Source organism: Rhinatrema bivittatum, chromosome 2 (assembly GCF_901001135.1).
Source record: "Rhinatrema bivittatum chromosome 2, aRhiBiv1.1, whole genome shotgun sequence".
Classification (NCBI taxonomy): Eukaryota; Metazoa; Chordata; class Amphibia; order Gymnophiona; family Rhinatrematidae; genus Rhinatrema; species Rhinatrema bivittatum.
In genome coordinates this window covers 273,734,750-273,755,117 of record NC_042616.1, presented here as the reverse complement: position 1 = coordinate 273,755,117, position 20,368 = coordinate 273,734,750, and the positions used below count along the sequence as shown (strand labels likewise).

At 43.4% G+C, this 20,368-nt stretch overlaps 1 protein-coding gene across 1 annotated transcript in view; it reads right to left on the bottom strand.

Annotated features, from left to right (window-relative positions):
• SUGCT (succinyl-CoA:glutarate-CoA transferase) overlaps positions 1 to 19,938 on the bottom strand; it is a 1,474,461-nt gene extending 1,454,523 nt beyond the window's left edge. Inside the window, exons 1-3 of the mRNA XM_029589533.1 lie at positions 19,785 to 19,938; positions 1,342 to 1,390; positions 1,131 to 1,204 (exon numbers count right to left, since the gene is read on the bottom strand). Of these exons, the coding sequence (XP_029445393.1) occupies positions 1,131 to 1,204; positions 1,342 to 1,390; positions 19,785 to 19,881 (220 nt within the window). The 5' untranslated portion in view covers positions 19,882 to 19,938. The remainder of the gene's footprint in view (positions 1 to 1,130; positions 1,205 to 1,341; positions 1,391 to 19,784) is intronic.
• Positions 19,939 to 20,368: the final 430 nt, after the last annotated feature.

The following is a 20,368-nucleotide window of genomic DNA, read 5'->3' as shown; positions in this document are numbered from 1 at the left end:
TTGATAGTGTTACAGGGTTTCAGACACCACTTAATTTTCTATTGCTGGAGCATCTTCGTTTTCCAATACAGAAAAATAATTTTGTAAGGGTATCATTGGGGAATATGGCCGTCTTCTTTACAGGTCTTGTTCTACCAGTGCCTGCTATAATCCATTTATTCTTGGGTTTCTGATTCCTCTGCAGGAGTGGGGGTGGATATCCTGGATGCTGCATACTTTGAAAAACTGAGTGTCTATGTATCACAGTTCTTAATCTTTTGGAACCCACTGTAAATTTATTCTAAGGTTTCAGAATCCTCTGTGGGAGTTATATTAGATGCTGCAAGGTAGAGGAGGGTTTTAAAACCTAGACAATTCTTTCAGAGGAATCAGCTCTTTTTCCATAACAGATAGCTGAAGGCAATTTGGACAACTCTTAAGTCTCCAAATGGTATGCCTTGGGACACAAGCACCACAACTGTTACACTGAAAAAGACATTCTGCTAATGAGTGACAGCGAGTATGATTTGTATTGTAGTCTTTTGATTAGAATTAGAAATTGTAAGACTGATACTTCAACCTAATATTATTCAATTAATTTTGGACCTTGGAAGAAATATTTAAGAAAAACACCCTAGGGGAGGGGCAAGAAGGGAGGGGGAAAAAAGCAGCAACTTCTCTAGTTAGAAGCTCCTTTTTAGCTCCCTTAAAAAACAGAGATTTAAAATAAATATCTAGCTAAAGATTCTAAACAAATAGAAAAAAAAAGATTTCAAAATCCCAAGCAAAATATAGGTAGATTCTGTCAGCAGCAAAAGCAGGCAATATTTTGCAAAGTTAATGTAAAATTAAACTGCAAAGACTTTAATGAGCAGCAAGGAGAGGTAACTGTGCAGGGCTTAGACCACATATGCACAGTCAATCAGAATAACTGTGCACATGAGTTTAAAAAAAAAAAAAAAAAGACAAAACAGACTAATGAATGTTACAATATACATGCTTTCAAGACTGTAAGCTGCTCTGAAACTTATGTTGTAGCCACAACATTTTTTAATATGCTTTTATCAATGCAATCATAGGCAGGAGTGAGGAAGCAACAGGCAAAATTTTGGTGCTCCCTGTTGCCTGCTTTAGTGTTAAAGAAATCTTACCAGGTTTTTCCACTTTAATAACTTCTGCTCCAAGATCTCCTAAAATCATTGTGGCAAAAGGTCCTGCAAGCACTCTGGAATGAAAAATTTAAAAAAATGTTTATTTCAAGGAAGCTGGGGACAGGAAGAGTAGACTATTTTGTTTCACTGTTTTTGGATTGAAAAAAAAAATGCTAACAGAATAAAAAAAAAAAAAAAGACTGATGCAAACCTTGTTAGATCCAGGATTTTCACACCTTCCAGTGGCCTCACCATCCCATCTGCCACAATAAAGAAAACATTAGAATCTTTCACATGCTACTAAATCTTTCAGCTTTTGTCTGAGCAGCATTCACATTTGCTTCATCCTACCCAATCCTCAATACAGTGAAAAATTCTAATATCTATATTATTTATTTATTTTTAACTTTTATATACCGAGGTTCCTGTATGGGAAACAAATCACCCCGGTTTACAAAAAAAACTGCAACTTCGCACGAAGGCAGTACATAAAACATGTGGAGTATAAGAACAGGTACAACTGGTATATAAAACAAGTGAATACAAGAACTGGAACAAGGAACATAAACTGAATATTCTATAATATGAAACGGTCTAGGAGATTGCATCATTGAAATTAATGGGAGAGTTTATACAATCGAAACTAAAAACGGGTATCGTATGCGGGTAAAAGGTTAAGTACGTTGAGTTATAGGATGAAAGAGTACAATGGGTGAGCGTACATTGGGACCTGGATAAGACTGTTATTAAAACCAAGGCCGGGGTTAAGTGGAAGTACATTGGGACAAGACTGTTTAGAGGAAGTACATTGGGGACTGGACAAGACTGTTAGTAAACCAAGGCCAAGGTTAAGTGTCAGGGAAAGCTTGGACGAAAAGCCAAGTTTTTAGTTGGTTTTTTTTGAAAGCCGAGGGGCATGGTTCCAGTCGTAGGTCCGGGGGGAGCAAGTTCCATTGATGGGGGCCTGCTGTGGATAGGGCCCGCTTCCTTGGTGCTGTTTTCGCTGGAGGGGCATACAATGTGCCTTTGTAAGCACTTCTGATGGGTCTGGATGAAGTGTGCGGTCTCAGTAGGGTGCTTAATAAGAGAGGAGAGAGGTTGTTCGTCGCTTTGTGTATAATAGTGAGAACTTTAAAAAGGATCCTGCATTTGATGGGCAGCCGGTGTAAGGTACGGAGGATGGGGGTGATGTGTTCTCTTTTATTGGAGTTGGTGAGAATTCTGGCGGCGGCGTTCTGTACTATCTGTAAAGGTTTGATGGAGTTGGCGGGGAGTCCGAGCAGGAGGGAGTTACAATAGTCGATCTTAGATAGAATGATTGATTGTAGCACCAGGCGGAAGTCACTGAAGTGAATGAGTGGTTTTAGCTTTCTGAGGACTTGCAGTTTGTAAAAGTACTCCTTTGTGGTGTTATTTATACATTTTTTTAGGTTTAGCTGCTTGTCCAGCCAGGCTCCTAGATCCCTAACATTCTCCAAGACCAACAAATATTGGTCCTGGAGAATGCTCAGTTCCTCATAAGTTGTGATACCATCTCCAGAAAAGGACCTCGAGAGTCTCCAAAGCTTATGTACAACATCTTTGCAAAATTCTTATATGCTGATTCAATAAGGAGATTTAATAGCCTGCAAAACAATGCTCAGCAATGGAACCTCTCCCAAAAGAGAGTTAAGGATATTATGGATTTATAACAGGGAGGGGTCTTAATCACCTTCGGGCAATTTCTGAATATGTCTCCAGTGAACACTGAAATGGTACCCACAGTACGAACTATTATAGTCATCATACTCTATTAATATTTTTGCCTTATTTATTATCCTGGTTGTAGAACTTAATTGGTGCCAATGTCAATAATCAATCCTTCGTGACTAATATGCATGTGGATCAATGTCCCCTGGCAGCTTCATGTGAGGCACTTGATGCAATGGCTGCTCTGGGCTGGGAGCAACTGGTTCATAGCACTACCCTCAAACAGACTAGCTTTAAAGATGAATCTTCATAATGTTGTGTCTGTAAAATGAAAGCATATACATGTGTAAAATAGCTTCTACTCGTGTAGTCTGTATATTTTTAAAGTCAGAAATACACGCATATGTTCACTTTTGCACACAAATACATGTAAAGAGGCGGTCTAGAGGCATTCTAGGATAGGCCAAACAGTTACGCACGCAAGTTGCTAATTTAAAAGACATATTTTGCAATTAAGAGGTAGATTTTAAAAGCGTTGCTCGTGCAAAAACAGCCACATATGTGTACATGCAGACCGCACGTAAGCAACACGAATTTTAAGAAGCCACAAAGTATGCCACATAGATTCCTGTGTGCGTGTCAAGAAGGAGGGGCGAAAAAGGGGTGTGGCATGGGCATTCTGGGGCAGGGCCAAGACTTTTGCGCGTAACTCTGAATTTTATAAAAGCTGACCATGGCACATGGATATCAACTGGACTAACTGGAAAAACTGTTTTTTCCCTCGCACGCGCATGCTTTAAAATCCACCTGTATACACATGCAAAAGTCACTAAGGAGCGGATTTTAAAAGTCCTTCCGGATTTACGTGCGTGCCGGCGCACCTATTTTGCATAGGCCGCCGGCGCGCATAAGTCCCGGGGCTTTCGAAAAGGGGAGGGAGGGGGCGTGTCCGGGGGCGTTCCCAAAACGACGCGGTGTTTCGGGGGCGGGGCCCCGGCATTTCGGGGGCGGGCCCGGGGGCGTGGTCGAGGCCTCCGGACCAGCCCCCGGGACCGGAGGACGGAGCGGGGCTGCCGGCGACGTGCGCAAAGTTAAGGGGGGGGTTTAGATAGGGCCGGGGAGGGGAAGGGCGAAGAAAAGTTTCCTCCGAGGCCGCTCCGAAATCGGAGCGGCCTCGAAGGAAACATGCAGCTCGCGCTGGGCTCGGCGCGCGCAGTTTGCACAAATGTGCACCCCCTTGAGCGCGCCGACCCCGGATTTTATAAGATACGCGCGTATCTTATAAAATCCAGCGTATTTTTTAAAAATCTGCCCCAAAGCTCTAGCAGAAATACACGCGGGACATTTACTAGAGCCGCCTCTTAAGATTACGCAAACAAATAGGCGCTGCAGGGGTATTTTAAATGATACATGCATACCTGCACGCATGATCTAAAATGGCAGCGTATGATACGTGCATTTATGGGCGCACTCCCGATCCTTTTAAAATTAGCCAGTTAATTAGCAGATGTAAAAGTATGCAAGTATCTGGTGTAAGTGATATTGAACGTTTAATGGATAGAACCAATAGGGTGGGAGGTCTGGAGAGACCTGGGGAGTTGAGACTGAAGAACCAATGACCTGGAAAAGGGCTAGGTGAACTGGACTAATTGGTAAACTGGTTAATTTCCATAATGTGCGCATGTTTTAAAATTTGACAACTTGCACATGTAAATCGGGACTTATGCAAGCAAGACCTAGTTGACTTTCAGGTGTAAAATATATACATGAATATTTAAAATAGATGGATAAAGTATGCACGTTCAGTCCATTGATATACTGGTTTCAATGCACTGCATGTATTCAAGCATAAGCCTAGATACACATGATTGTCGCATGGTATATCACATGTATTTTATTACACAAATTAGAAAATACTATAGCAAATATGTACATGGCCACATACACTCATATATATATGCCAGCACACACAGTTTGAAAGTTATCCTCTTAAGTCTTTATGAATCCCACTTTCTATTCTAGCACCACCAAGATTCTTAGAAATAAACAGGTATACTAGACTGATCATTGCTTGCTTTCCCTTCCTTTCCTGTTATACTAAACCCTGAGGTAATGAGCATTCTCTCACTTTTTAAGCATGTCACATTGAAGCTGAGCAGTTACAGGCTCAGTTGCTTCCTGGTCATTCCAATCTCAACTTCTAATGCATCAACCGCCACAGACTGTTGATAACTGGTTTTGTCAAATGTTGCACAATCTCTCACTAGCAGGTGTGCAGCCCAGTACACCTTATTACAATGGGCCCCATGAATGAAATAATACACGTATTGTACAAATTTTTTGACAATTATCTATTTTTTTATTATTTTTATTAACATTTAAATGAATACAAATGCATCCGCACATTTCAAAGCTACCCCACAACCTCTCCTTCCCACCCAACCCAAAATCCCCAAAGCTCAGAAAGGCTAGAGAATAGCAAAGCAGATCAAATGCCCGAGTGTTTGTCCTTAGCTTCCATCACAAGGATTTGAATTTTCAAGTAATTTTGGAGCTCATTTCCACAGGCAAAGACTTCAAGATCACTGATCACTACTGCTGGAAAAAAAGTTTCTTCTTAAGGGAACTATTATCAGTCAACTTCCTCTCCAGAAGAAAAAGATCCAACCAAGATTCTCCATGTTGAAAAGTCAGGCACCAAACCATGCAACCATTTGTTTAAAATTAATTTTAGAGCAGTTAAAAGCGTTCACCAAAAATAGTTTATGTACATTTAACATGTCCAGAACTTACATGACCTAGAATGCAAAAAGCAGCTAATCACAGAAAAGCATCATTCATTGATTGAGGTAATGTACTGCAAAAGTTGTTCCCAAAACCCTTGAACAGCCCTACATTCCCACAAACAATGCATAAGAGATGCTGATGACCGAGCATTAGACAGACATTGTGGTGAAGTGGCTATTTTAGCTGCAAATGCTTTGTTTGGCCAATAGATTACTCTATTCAGAATTCTGAAGAGAAGCTCTCTAAATGGTACATTATGCACAGATCGAGACAAGCCCAAATCTCAGCCTCCTCCAACATACATTGTAAATCATGTGGCCATACATCAGCTAAGGTCTGCAAATTAACATAATCAGAGCTTTCTTGCAAGAATGTATACTTTTGATAACAATACCCTATTCTTTTTAAACATATAGAGAAGCTGCTGGAAAACCCCATTAATTAACTTTTTAATGTCTGGGGTCTTCTGGGTAGCAATGTAACTACTAAGCTGCATATAAGTAATAAAACCAGATTTTTGCAGATGTAACTTTTGACAACAATATTCAAAGGAATGCAGTGTCTCAGTCATAAGATCTGTGAAATGTTATATTCAATAAATTCCCATTTCCCTCAATATGCAAAATTTTTGGTTCTCGGTACTTGGTGGGAAATGAGGATTAGGTAAGCAATAAGATCTGTCCCAATCCAACCTCAATCTGCCTAAGAAAATACCAACCTTTTTTCATTGAACCAGTTAATAAGGATCGAGTTGCATATGCAGGAGGAGATTTAGTATGTGTATATAAAAAGAACGATAAACTATAGGGTTCTACAAAGACTCTTTCAAGGTTAGACTGCTCAAAAGATATTATGACTAACAGCCATTCTTTGACTATTTATAATAAACATGCTGTAATCATATATATTTGAAAATCCAAGTCCTCCTTCCTCTTTATGGATCATTAATCTGGAAAACTTCATCCTAACCTTGCCTTGATTCCAAAAGAAAGTAGAACAAAGTTTTTGAATTAAGAATATATCTTTTTTTCAGTATCATAAATGGTACCATCTGCATAACATACAATAACTTGGGAATTAAAATCATTTTCACCAGAGCCAATCTCCCTGACAGAGATAAGGAACTTCAACTAGCCAATTTTTTTTTTAACAAAATTCTTTTATAATCAATGGAATATTACATGAAGTGCCCACTGGTCCTTCTATTATCTGAGAGAGTAAATAACTGATTTACATTAACTTCAGGTCCTTTCATGATTTTGTAGACCTCTATCTTATCCCCTCTCAGTCGTCTCTTCTCCAAACTGAACAGCCCTAACTTCTTTATCCTTTCCTCATAGGGCAGCCATTCCGTGCAGTCTATCATTTTGGTCGCTCTTATTTGCACTTTCTCCAGTGCAGCTATATCCTTCTTGAGGTGCGATGACCAGAACTGCACACAGTATTCAAGGTGTGGTCTCACCATGGAGTGATACAGAGGCATTATGACATCCTCCGTTTTATTTTCCATTCCTTTCTTAATCCCTAACATTCTGTTTGCTTTTTTGACTGCTGCAGCACACTGGGCCGATGATTTCAATGTATTATCCACTATGATGCCTAAATCTCTTTCCTGGGTGGTAATTCCTAACATTGTGTTACTAAAGCAAGGGTTATTTTTCCCTATATGCATCACTTTGCACTTGTCCACATTAAATTTCATCTGCCATTTGGAAGCCCAATCTTCCAGTTTTGCAAGATCCTCCTGCAATTCATCACAATCCGCTTGAGATTTAACTACTCGGCATAATTTTGTATCATCCACAAATTTAATCACTTCACTCCTTGCACCCCTTTCCAGATCATTTATAAATATATTAAAAAGCACCGGTCCAAGTAATGGTCCCTGAGGCACTCCAATGTTTATCTTTTTCCATTGTGAAAACTGACCATTTAATCCTACTCTCTGTTTCCTGTCTTTTAACTAACTTGCAATCCACAAAAGTACATCACCTCTTATCCCATGACTTTTTAAGTTTCTTAGAAGCCTCTCATGGGAGACTTTGTCAAACGCCTTCTGAAAATCCAAATACACCACATCTACTGGTTCACCTTTGTCCCCATGTTTATTCACCCCTTCAAAAAATGTAGATTTGTGAGGCAAGACTTCCCTTGGATAAATTCATGCTGGCTGTGTCTCATCAAACCATGTCTATCTAAATGTTTTGTGATTTTATTCTTTATAACAGTTTCCATGATATTTCCCAGCACTGAAGTCAGGCTCACCGGTCTATAGTTTCCCAGATCACCCCTGGATCCCTTTTTAAATATAGGGGTTACATTGGCCATCTTCCAATATTCAGGTACATTAGATGATTTTAATGATAGGTTACAAATTTTACTAATAGGTCTGAAATTAGGTCCAGGTGATTTACTACTTTTCAGTTTGTCAATCAGGCCTACCACATCTTCCAGGTTCACCGTGATTTAGTTCAGTTGATCTAAATCATCACCCATGAAAACCTTCTCCGGAATGGGTCTCTCTCCAATATCCTCTTCAGTAAACACTAAAGCAAAGAAATTGTTTAATCTTTCCACGATGGTGTTATCTTCTGTAAGTGCCCCTTTAACCCCTTGATCATCCAACGTTCCAACTCACTCCCTTGCAGGCTTTCTGCTTCAAACATATTTTAAAAAGGTTTTATTGTGATTTTTTGCCTCTTCGGCCAACTTCTTTTCAAATTCTCTCTTAGCCTGTCTTATCAATGTCTTACATGTAACTTGCCAATGCTTATGCATTATCCTATTTTCTTCTGATGGATCCTTCTTCCAATTTTTGAATGAAGGTCTTTTGGCTAAAATAGCCTCTTTCACCTCACCTTTTAACCATGCTGGTAATCGTTTTGCCTTCCTTCCACCTTTCTTAATGCATGGAATACATCTGGTCTGTGGTTCTAGGGTGGTATTTTTTAACAATGTCCACGCCTGTTGCACAATTTTTACATTTGTAGCTGCACCTTTCAGTTTGTTTTTTTTTGTTTTGTTTTTTTAACTATTTTTCTCATTTTGTCAGTTTCCCTTTTGAAAGTTTCGTGCTAGAGCCGTGGATTTACATACTGTCTCCCTTCCAGTCATTAATTCAAATTTGATCATATTATGATCACTATTGCCAAGCAGCCCTACCGGCATTACCTCTCACCAAATCCTGCACTTCACTGAAAATTAGGTCTAAAATTGCTCCCTCTCTCGTCGGTTCCTGAACCAATTGCTCTATAAAGCTCTCATTTATTCCATCCAGGAACGTTATCTCTCTAGCGTGTCCCGATGATACATTTACCCAGTCAATATTGGGGTAATTGAAATCTCCCATTATTACTGCACTACCAGTTTGGTTAGCTTCCCTAATTTCTCTTATCCATTTTCTGAAGCTTGGCCAGTGTCACTAACACATCGTCTGTGACTACAGACACTCAACCTTACAGGGCATCTAATTTTGACCCGAAATCAGTAAGAGTTGTTTATTTTAAGACCGCTATTTGTTCCAACATTGTGGGGCGGATTTTCAGAGCCCTGCTCGCGTAAATCCGCCCAAAACCGGGCGGATTTACGCGAGCAGGGCCCTGCGCGCCGGGAAGCCTATTTTACATAGGCCTCCCGGCGCGCGCAGAGCCCCGGGACTCGCGTAAGTCCCGGGGTTCTCGGAGGGGGGCGTGTCGGGGGGCGGGCCCGGTCGTCGCGGCGTTTTGGGGGCGTGTCGGCAGCGTTTTGGGGGCGGGTACGGGGCGTGGCTACGGCCCAGGGGCGTGGCCGCGCCCTCCGTGCCCGCCCCCAGGTCGCGGCCCGGCGCGCAGGAGTCCCGCTCGCGCGCGGGGATTTACGCCTCCCTCCGGGAGGCGTAAATCCCCCGACAAAGGTAGGATGGGGGTTTAGACAGGGCCGGGAAAGGTAGGATGGGGGTTTAGACAGGGCAAAGGAAAGTTCCCTTCTAGGCCGCTCCGATTTCGGAGCGGCCTAGGAGGGAACGGGGGTAGGCTGCGCGGCTCGGCGCGCGCAGGCTATACGAAATAGATAGCCTTGCGCGCGCCGATCCAGGATTTTAGCCGATACGCGCGACTACGCGCGTATCTACTAAAATCCAGCGTACTTTTGTTTGCGCCTGGAGCGCAAACAAAAGTAGGCTGTTCGCGCTCGTCTGAAAATCTACCCCAGTGTGCAATCTGCTGGTTAATGCTGCTGTAACTGCCGAGGTAATCTCACTTACCATTGTACCAGATACTGCCTCTTTTGCAGGCCTTTATCTTTCACAGCGGCCATTTTATCAATTGCCAGTTTAGATTTCTCTCTCTCTTTCCTGGCCAATTTTGTAGCCATAGAATTTGGAAATCGCAGCAAAACCCTGTCAATAAAAATAGGAGCCTTGCCCAGTAGTAATGTTAAGCTTCAACGGCGAAGGTTATGGATTTATGTAGGATGGCACCCAGAGCGCCAGCTGACACATCCGCTCAAGCTCACCGCATTATGCGACTCCCCATCTATATATATATATTTTTTTTTAATTTTACTTTTACCATTTTCAACAATATTACAAGTAAGAAACACCCTTACTTCCAGAAAAATATAGGGAAAAAATGCTTATACATACAGGGGCAGATTTTTAAAGTTACGTGTGCGGGGTACATTTGTGCACGCTACCTGGCGCGCACAAATATACACCCGATTTTATAACATGCATGCGCTACCGCAAGGGGGTGCACACTTGTGCATCTTGCATGCACCGAGCCCTAGGGGAACCCCAATGGCTTCCCCGTTCCCTCCAAGACCGCTGAAAGCGTTTATTTTCTGAGCGTCAACCGAAATAAGAAGGTAAGGAGAAGGCAGTTTGCCATTTTCCTATTGTAACATTTTTTTTCATGCTGTTGGGCTTTTAGTAGGGTGGCTCTTAAATGATTATTAAAGTAACATTTTCAGCAGATCAGATGCAGGAGAACTTGGATCAAGCTAAGCTAACCTAGTGAAACATTTATTGCTTCAGTGTTGCCGTTTAGGGTTACCAACTGTCCAGTTTTGGACCAGAGAGCCAGGTTTTCAGGTATTCTGTACAGTGTCTAGTCAGAAGCACCGACCAGACACTAAATGTCCAGTTTTGCAGGTGGATCCTCCTTTTTACCACAGCCTCTTAGAGGAAGAGAAAGGCAGGTCTGAGCCTATCGGAAGAGAGCGGTGCTGTATCCCTGCCTCCTTTCTCATGCTGTGAATAGACAGCATAGGCGTAGAGGAGTAGCCTAATGGTTAGAGCAGTGGGCTATGAACCAGGAGACTATGGTTTGAGTCCTGCTGTTGCTCCTTGTGACCTTGAGCAAATCACTTTACCCACAGGTACAAACTTAGGCCTGGATTTATCAAAATGCACTAAATATTGCATGTGATAGAAAAAGGGGCATGTTTTATGGTAATAGGCAGTTTATTACAATTTGCGCTAATACCTATGCGAAGCACTAAGTCACTGCAAATTGCGATACATTTTGCACTTCTCTCAAAGTGCAAAAAAGTTATTTCCTACATACAACCACTGGGGGACCATGTTTACTATCATGGCCACTGAGGGAGGGAGGGAGGGAGAGACTAGCCATAATGCCTTAGCACTAGATAGGTATTTATATCTCTAGGGGAGGCCCACCTAGTAACTCGAGGTGAGGTGAGGTTTAGGTATTAGTGTAAGGGTTAGGGGCCACTTTGACATTCAAAGTGAGACATACGAACAGAACAGTGCTCTCTTGTGAAGATTTGATGACCTTCAGAGTGAGGAAACTCACTCAAAGATGAGACTTGTGCAATGTTCTCTCAATCTAGCTTGATGTTACCGGTTGAGAGAACATTGCACAAATCTCATCTTTGAGTGAGTTTCCTCACTCCGAAGGTCATTGAAGAGCCAGGTTTTTAGGTTTTTTTTTTAATTTTTGGATGCAATGTTCTTGGCGCATGTCAGGGGGCATGGAGTTCCAGATTGAGGGCCCTGCAATGGATAATGCACGTTCTTTTGTGGAGATGAGATGGGTGAGGTTAAGAGAGGGAGTGCAAAGGATGCCTTTGTAGGTGGATCTGGTGGGTCTGTTAGAGGTGTGGAACTGTATGGAGTCATTTAGCCAGTGCATGCTCTGGTGTGTAGGGTTTTATGAATGATTGTAAGGGTTTTGTAGAGGATTCGGAAGGACATTGGGAGCCAGTTGAGGTCTTTGAGGATAGGGGTGATATGATCTTTCTTGCAGGTTTTGGTTAGGATTCTAGCTGCAGAAATTTGAAGCATTTGGAGGGGTTTAATGTAGCTTTGGGGAGTCCTAAGAGTAGGGTGTTGCAGTAATCGAGTCTGGAGAATATAGCGGCTTGTAGGACCGTGCGGAAGTCATTGGAGTGTAGGAGTGGTCTTAGTTTCTTGAGAGTGTTTAGTTCATAATAGCACGCTTTCATGGTAGAGCTGATGAATTTGTTTAGGTTTAGGTGGTTGTCTATAGTGACTCCTAGGTCTCGTACGTGTTGCGATATGGATATTGTGGGGGGAAGAGCGTTTAAGTCAGAGTTGGTCATAGTGTTATGGTGGAGTGAAATGATAAGGAGTTCAGTTTTGGATGTGTTGAGTGCGAGGTTAAGGTTAGAAAGAAGATTGTTGATCGCAGAGAGAGAGCGTTTTCCCAGGTTTTGAGGGAGTTGGGTAATGAATCAGTGATAGGGATAAAGATATGGCCTCTCGGTTCTCTCCACACCATCATCGGAAATTTTTGTCAGTGTGGAACATCTACATACAAACGCTTCCTCATCGGGCCAGGCGTTTGGTTCTGAATGACTGCTGTGCTTTCCTTAGGCGAACTGTGGGTGGCGATGACACCATTCTTTTGTTCTGGGAAGGAGTAGTTTTGAGAGGGGGGGGATCAGGGAAGGGTAGAGGGTGGAGGGAGGGATATGGCAATGCACTGAGCTCAGCAGTTTGATGGCTTGTTGTATTTCTTTATTATAAAATTAAGGTAATCTATCATTATTCCATGCAGAAGACTCAGAGCGTAAGTCTCGCAGGATGATGTTATTTAGTATTGTAAATAAAAATTGTTGAAACATAAAAAAGCTTGTGTGCGCAAAAAGCATGCCTAAAAACCAAGCACACATGATGTGCGCAGAGCCAACACACTGAGCACACAGACAGCCTATAGAAGGTACAACACACACAAGAGCACACGAAAACGGCCACCGTGGCCTATCACGCAGCGTGCAAGAAAAAAGTCTAAGTGCGTGGCCTAGCCCACGGAGGCCGCTCAACCCGTCAGGATGCCCAGGTCCCCAACCCCAATGGGAGCGGGAATTAACGTCGGCATGGTGTGCCGAGAGCGGAGAAAATCCTGAAACCCCTCTAATAGTCTCTGATTCAGGTAGAACTTTTTCCTTTTTTTTTTTTTTTTAAATCTTACCTGAGCTCAGCGTTTACCAGCTGAGTACAGAGACAGTCTCCGGCTGCAGAGGGAGAGGGCATCTGCTGTCACTGCCACACTCAGCCTCCTGCACCCGCTGCCTTTTGGCTCAACTAGCAGCTAAGTCCACACCGGGAAACCCATCTACTGGAGCAAGGCACACCTCTGAAGGACCACGGAAATTGCCTCAGGAATTCTCAACTGGGGAAGGGACCTTTAGATATCACCGCAGGAGAGTGGGGCTTTCTTTTCCTGAATTTAAAATGTCAAATTTCTCCTTTCAAAAAGCTCAAAGCAATCTCCATAGGGAGATGCATGTCCACTATCTACTGGAGATGGAGAATACTGTCAGGCTGGGGTCACTGCAGGAGTATATATACTGTGACATCAGCTTGCTCCGTCTCCATCTGCTGGCAGGGGAGCATAAACCCACTGGTCCTGAGTCCATCTGTCTACACGCTAGGAAACAAGGCTTTGCAGACAAAGGGAGTTATTTTCCAACCCGTATTATGGTCTTTTTGCATGCGTTAAGGCGTTTTCGCATGCGGAAAACACCTTAATGCATGCAAAAAGCAACATAACGCATGGTGCGATGCTAATTTTTAAAAGGAGAGGAGTTGGGAAGTGGGATTTTTGGAAAAGTGGGCTGCCTTCGCGAAGCCATATCACACAGTTTTAACGCCAAAAATAACTACACATTTTTCATTGGTGTTAAGCTGTAAATTGTGTTTTGGGCATTTTTAGGCTGGGGAAGGGACATGAGAAAGAGCGAGATAGAGCCTCTGGGGGTGGTTCCATAGTAAGCAGCTATTTATGCTACTATAGGAGGCTACCTAAATCTCACCTCGAGTTACCAGGTGGGCCTCCTATAGAGATATAAATAGCTAACTGCTAGAAGGGCCTTATAGCTAGTCTCTCCCTCTCCCCCCAGTGGCTGCAGGTAGGAAATGCAATAACACAAACCTTCTATATAGATAGATAAACTGCAAAAGAATTTGCTAACTCTGCAGAGCTTTTACCATGGCACATTACAGTGCTACACTGAGAATTTTCTCCCAGAAAGAGTATGAACCCATAATGCAACGCAGTCACATGTTGCTGAATTTACACAAACTTCATATGAGAAACTGGATGACCGCCTCCAACACCAAAATGACTAAAACCGGATTTCTAAGGATGTGGACAAAATATGTGCAACAGTGGAAAAAAAGCAAGCTCATAATCATGATATGTTGTTTATATAATCAAACTGGGAAAACACCTACCATGCCAAAATATATTCTTTATTAAAAAAGAGAAAATAAAGTAAAGTCCTAACAAGGCTCCAAGCGCACTACCAATTCAAAACCTGTTATTCCTGACACAGTATAATAAAGGAATACATCTCTAGAAAAATGAATTATAGTCTTTCCATTCAAATAATTTATCAGAGTGCAGTTCCTTGCATCATCATACTAAACTATTCATGTTGGTCCTTTTTTCAGCCAAGTAGATCCTCTTCTTCATCCAGCTCCATCAGAAATGGAGTAGAGGAGCAGCGGGCTATGAACCAGGGAGACCAGGATTCAAATCCCACTGCTGCTCCTTGTGACCTTGGGCAAGTTACTTTACCCTCCATTGACTCAGGTACAAATTTAGATTGTGAGCCCTCTGGGAACAGGGGAAATAAATACAGTATCTGAATGTAATCTGCTTTGTAGTGCCAAAAAGCGTAATATAAAAATCAGATAAATACATTTTTAAAAATGAATAGAATCGACACTGGCGCTCTGGCACCACAAGCCTTCATTCATAATTGTCCAGGGAGGGACATGATGGGGGGGGTTCCCTTATTTAAAAACACCCACCCCTCCCACTGTCCCTAATCTGGTCACTGCAGCAAAAATCCTGAGGCCAGGAGCCACGCACCAGGGTTCCTTCCAGAACCTTGCATCATGGGCTCTATATTTATCTACATGTAATGATGACTATGACTCCCTTCCCCTCCACAGCATTCCCAGATAACTTGGGGTACAGACAGAGAAGCCAACTCAGGATTGAACCAGGAACCTTCTGCATGGCTGGCCCAGTCCTTTTTAAATACAGTTTCTCTGCTCTTTTAGACAATGAAGATGCTCAATAATGGCATTATTTTGTTATAAAATAGGATTTTAATTCATGATTTTTTTAAATTTATAAAAGCCTTCTGGGACACTACTGTGTTCATTAGCTTGTTTCTTTACTATGTTTCTAAAACTGCAACTATAAGTTAAATTTTTCATCCTATTACTTTTTAGTAATTCTAAAGCACCTCTAGAGGTAAGCAGCATTATATAGATATACATAAGAGATAGTCCCTAATTCATGCAGCTTTTAATCTACTCATGATCTAATCTAAATACATATGAAAAAAAAGTCTATAGGAAGTGTAATTACTATAGAGGAGAAGAGTAAGGATTTGAATGCAGCTTCAAAAAGTTCAGTTTAGACTGGTTTTCAATACAGCCAGAGAGGGAGCATGATGCACTAACTCAGAGGTCTATTCTAAGTGTATGGTACAAAAAGGTGGCAAGCACAGAGATGGGAGTTGGCAGTGGAGGAGAAGGGCACAGGCACCAGTAACTTGACAAATGAATGAAGTTCACAAGGAAGGGTGTAGGGAGAAAGAAAAAATAAACATAGGTAATAAGGAGCTGCAATATGAATGCTTTTGTAGGCGAGTTAAAAAAAACTTGAAAAGTATGCAGAAGTATATGCAGAGTAGATATGGGCATTCGGGAGAAACGAAATAGGAAATGAGATAACATTTCCTATTCTGTTTCAGGTCATTTTCAAAATGGAACGATTTAAATTCTGATGAAATTTTGCTGGAATCTCATTTTGTTTTGAAAATCAATTTTAAAAAAACATCATCAGTCACACCTAGGCCCGAAGCCAGAGGCCGAGATCCAAAGCAGAGGCCCCAGCCAACTCCCGAGTGTGACTGAGACCAGGTCCCAACACCTGGTCCTCAGCCCAGGTCCTGGCCCATAGGCCAGATCCTTGATGCCTGGATCCCGACTTAGGCCAAAGCCCAGGCCCAACACCAGGTCCTGAAAGCTGGGGCCTTGATTCCGACACCTGGGCCCAGCCCAGAGACCGAGTCTCGACACAGGGGGCCTCAACCCAGGTTTCAGGCCCAGGCCTGGAACCCAGGCCTTAGAGGTCCTCTTCAGATGTCTTCTGTCTTCTTGAAATGGTGCACTCTGCTGCAGATGCACCAGAATAAATTAACTCTGGCACTTCATCCCCAGAGGTGGGGGTCATTTTGATGTACTGATGTTCATCCTGAGCCTGGGTCCGGGCTGGGGCTGAGGCTGAGGCCCAGACATAGGGACCTGGTCTCCCAACTAGGCCTCTGTGTCAGATCCCCCTGGTCCAGGTAAGTGGGGCCTGGGGAGGATCGTGGCCCCAGAATTTTTTCAAGTGGGGACGGGAGGCCTCAGGATGCTCCTTTTTTTTTCCGTTTTGGGGGGCAGGGATTAAATGTTAAATTCATGGGGAAACCCCCCAAAAACAAAAGTAAACTAAACAAACTTTTTACTTCCCAGCCACAACATAGAATCAACACAATAACTAGAGAAGGGGGAATTAATTACCTGATCATAGTGACACAAAGATAAGTAGTGCGGTGGAGAAATGCGGTTCAATGGAAGGTTAGTGAAGAGTAAGCTGCAGTAGTCTAAGCTAGAGGCGATAAGATTGGATGAGTCCTTTGGTAGCATACTCAAAGGATAGGCCAGATTTTAGTGATGTTATAGAGGAAGAAATGATATACTTTAGCAGCATTTTAAATGTGTATAAAGAAGAGAGCACTATGTTTTTATATTTATTCAAGAACTGGGGAAAATCTGCACTAGTGTGGAGCGCAGAATTGCCAAATTCTCAGCAGAAAATGGCAGAGGAGACCTCGGTATGCTGCGGAGTGCACGAAAATGAAGGCCCCGGCAAGCCGCTCATGGCGAAGCTGAAGGCGCCGGTGAGAGTGAATGTGTGTGTGAGAGGAGAGGGGTTGTGAGAAAGGAGAGGTGAGGGGAGGGGTGTGAGAGAGCAGGGAGAGGGGTATGAAAGAGGGGAGGGGAGAGTGAGAGAGAGAGCAGGGGGGTGAGCAGGAGGGTGTGAGAGAGAGCATAGGAAGTGAGAGAGCGGGGGGGGGATGCTTGAATGTGAGTGCCAGAGATTGTATGTAAAAGGAATCGTGTTTATGCAAGGGTGCCAGCCTGTATGAAGAGATTGTGTATGTGTGAGACAGAACCTGTGTGAAGGAGTGCATGAGAGAGAGACATAGGAAGCCTGTGTGAGGATGTATGTGTGAGAGAGAAAGGGAGCTTGTGTGGATGTGTATGCAAGAGAGAGGGACCCTGTATAAGGGGATATGTGTGTGTGCGAGAGAGTGAGGGAGCCTGTATGAGGGTGTGTGTATGTGTATTAGAGAGAGGGAGCATGTTGTGAGAGAGGGACAGAGGGAGCCTGTGTGAGGGGCAGTACTGAGAACGGGGTCAAACTCTGGGACTGGCGATAAAGTGGAAGGGGTTGAGCCTAGAGATGGAGGGGGGAGATACTGGAGTTGGGGGCCTGAGAGGGCAAAGTGACCAGGGGAGTAGGGAGAGCGAGTGGAAGGAACACTTACAGTTGTTATTTAGGGAAATTCTGGTCAAAATATTTAAAATTCTGCATCTCTAAATAATAACATTTTTCTGTATTAATTTAAAAGACTCATGTAAATTGTGTTATTTTGACCAATATAAAGTTTGCAGACTTTTGCATTTTTGTGCGCAGAATTTAAAATTTTTTTGCACAGAATTCCTCCAGGAGTAAAGAACATATATACAGGGACAGTCAATAATGAATGTTGTGCCTCGCGGCCGCGACCCCCTACCTGATTCGCAGCGTCGGGGCCCCCGCAGCAACATTGGGAAGGCCACCGGAGCCCAGCTCCTTTCACTCTCGCACCTTGGCGCCGGCCCCAGTGGTGGCTGCCGGCGGGGCAGACGCCTCAGGCCTCCCCTCGCGGCCTCATGCCGCTCTACTCTGCTCCCGGGATCCAAGATGGCCACCCTTCCACTAGGCGCGAGGCCGCGCCTCCTCATTGGATTTAAAGGGGCCTCGTCCCTCAAATTGACTTCACCTGTGCCTGATGGGCCAGGCACAGGGAAGTATATAAGCAGCCTTCCTCCATTCACTCGTTGACTTGGCAACGAGTCTGCTCGCTATGGTGAGTCTCCTGGTGCCTCTGGTTCCTGGTTCTTGCTTCTTCTCGGTGATCCCTCGGTGTGTGATCTCGGGCCAGCAAGCGACAAACCACTGGTAATCTACCTCGGACATCTTCCGGACCATCTGTCTTCAAGGGCCCACCTAAGTCCCAGCGGCCCGGGTCCCTATGGGCTCCTCCCGGGGGGGGGCCGCGGGCTTCCAGTGGCGAAGATCCAGTTGGTCATTACTCCGACTCCATGCCGCTTCAACTCTCTCAACGGCCATATAAGTCTCCAGCACCAAAGACCCAGCATGTCCCAACTTCTGTTCCGCCTCGCCACCCAATGGGGGAGCCTGGGGAGCCATCTCCTAAGGTTATACCAACCTCCCGTCAGTCCAAGGGTTCATGTTCCCTCCTGGTCATAACAATGAAAGCATGGGTCACAGACACAGACTTAAATGATAAAGCAGCTCTGTGGAATGAAGTGAAGACCCAGAAACAAAGCGCTGCCTCAAAATATGGCACCATGTCAGGCATGCATATAGGCCTTCCTATTGACTCATTTTAAGCAAAAGTAGTTATTTTCAAGAGATTTTACTGCATAAAAATATTAAAAAAAAAAAAAAGTAGCTTTTTGGGACATACTTTCAAGCACAAATAAAAGCAAGGGGATTCAAGTACCCAATGCTATCATATATGGCTGTCCGTATACAAGTGTTATTATGCTCATTCAATAATATTGTTTGAATAAGTACATCCTCCCCCTCCCCAAGATTTTAAGGGCATCTACTACCGACTCTCTGTTTTGGTAATTTGAGAAGAATTGAGAGGCATCGGAAATGACACTAAGATATAGATACCGACACAAAGACTGCAGTAAAAACAAGAAAATGTAGTAACGAAAGTTACGGTTTTAGGGCAACCAGGAAATGCAACTGTATCTGTAGTCCAGAGTCCAAACAACTGCATTTGTCCTCGTAAGAACTGGATTCTTGGCAAGCTGTGAGTTACTTTTCAATAGAACAACATGAGAAGTATTAAAAAATTATATTGCACACCTATGCGAACTCATAGCTCACTTTTAATAGCTTTAATAGTTTGTATGTTAGTCTGATAAAACACATCACAGCATGCAAAGCATGTAGTTAGTTCGTTGTGTGACAAAAGCTAGTAACTAGAACAATATAGTTTTGAAAAGCAAATTTCCAGCACTTTGACAAACTCTACGAAGTTCTGTCGTAACTGTTGCAATTTCACTGAACACTAGTTTCCCCACCCCTGTTATGACACCTCATGCTCCTTACAGATCAATTTGTTTACCCCGACGAAACCTATTAAGAAAGGGGTCGCCGGGACATATTTGCATTTTGTACAGTTTTCCTGGAAGTCTCTCAGCTTTTCATACATGAATTCCGTTGTCAATGAGCAAGCCTGAATATCCTTAACACGTCTAAAAAGTGCAAAAAAAAAACTGAATGATAATTAAAAAAAAAACTTTACAGAAATAAAATAAAGTATTAAATAAGCTGCTACCTGGCTGCGAACAGCTCTGCAGCCCCCTGCCTCTGAGGTGCCCATGAAAGATGAGACGCCTCCAGCAGCTACGGCCGATGATCACACCGCCAGCCATGCTTAGCGCATAAGTGATGAAAGGGGAAAGGAAGAGAAAAACGCCCCTAAACCCGCTCTGACGTCACTGGGGGGGGCTGAGACCGCGACGTGCTAGAGGCGAGGGCGTGCACTTTGGCCCTGCGGTAGCAGCCGGCAGGCGCATGCGCACGGTTGGAAACGCCTCCCGATGGGTCCCGTGACCTGGCTAGAACGAATACCTTTGTCAACCCTATGGAGGCTTTGAAAATATGAATTAGCAGTGATAGAGAGCTAATTTAGTTCGTTCAAAAAAAAAATTTAGCAAGCTTATGGTAGCATCTGCTGTGCTGGAAACAGAAAAGTGTCTTTTAATAGCGCTCTCTCTCTCTCTTCCCCACCAATCTCTACCAGTCGTTTGGGCTTCTGAAGAGGTGTCCCTTTTCATCGACCTATGCAGAAAAAGGGCGCAGAGGAGCGCAAGCTTCTGTATAGGACACAGCCAATGGGAAAGCGCCCTTGGATGAGTT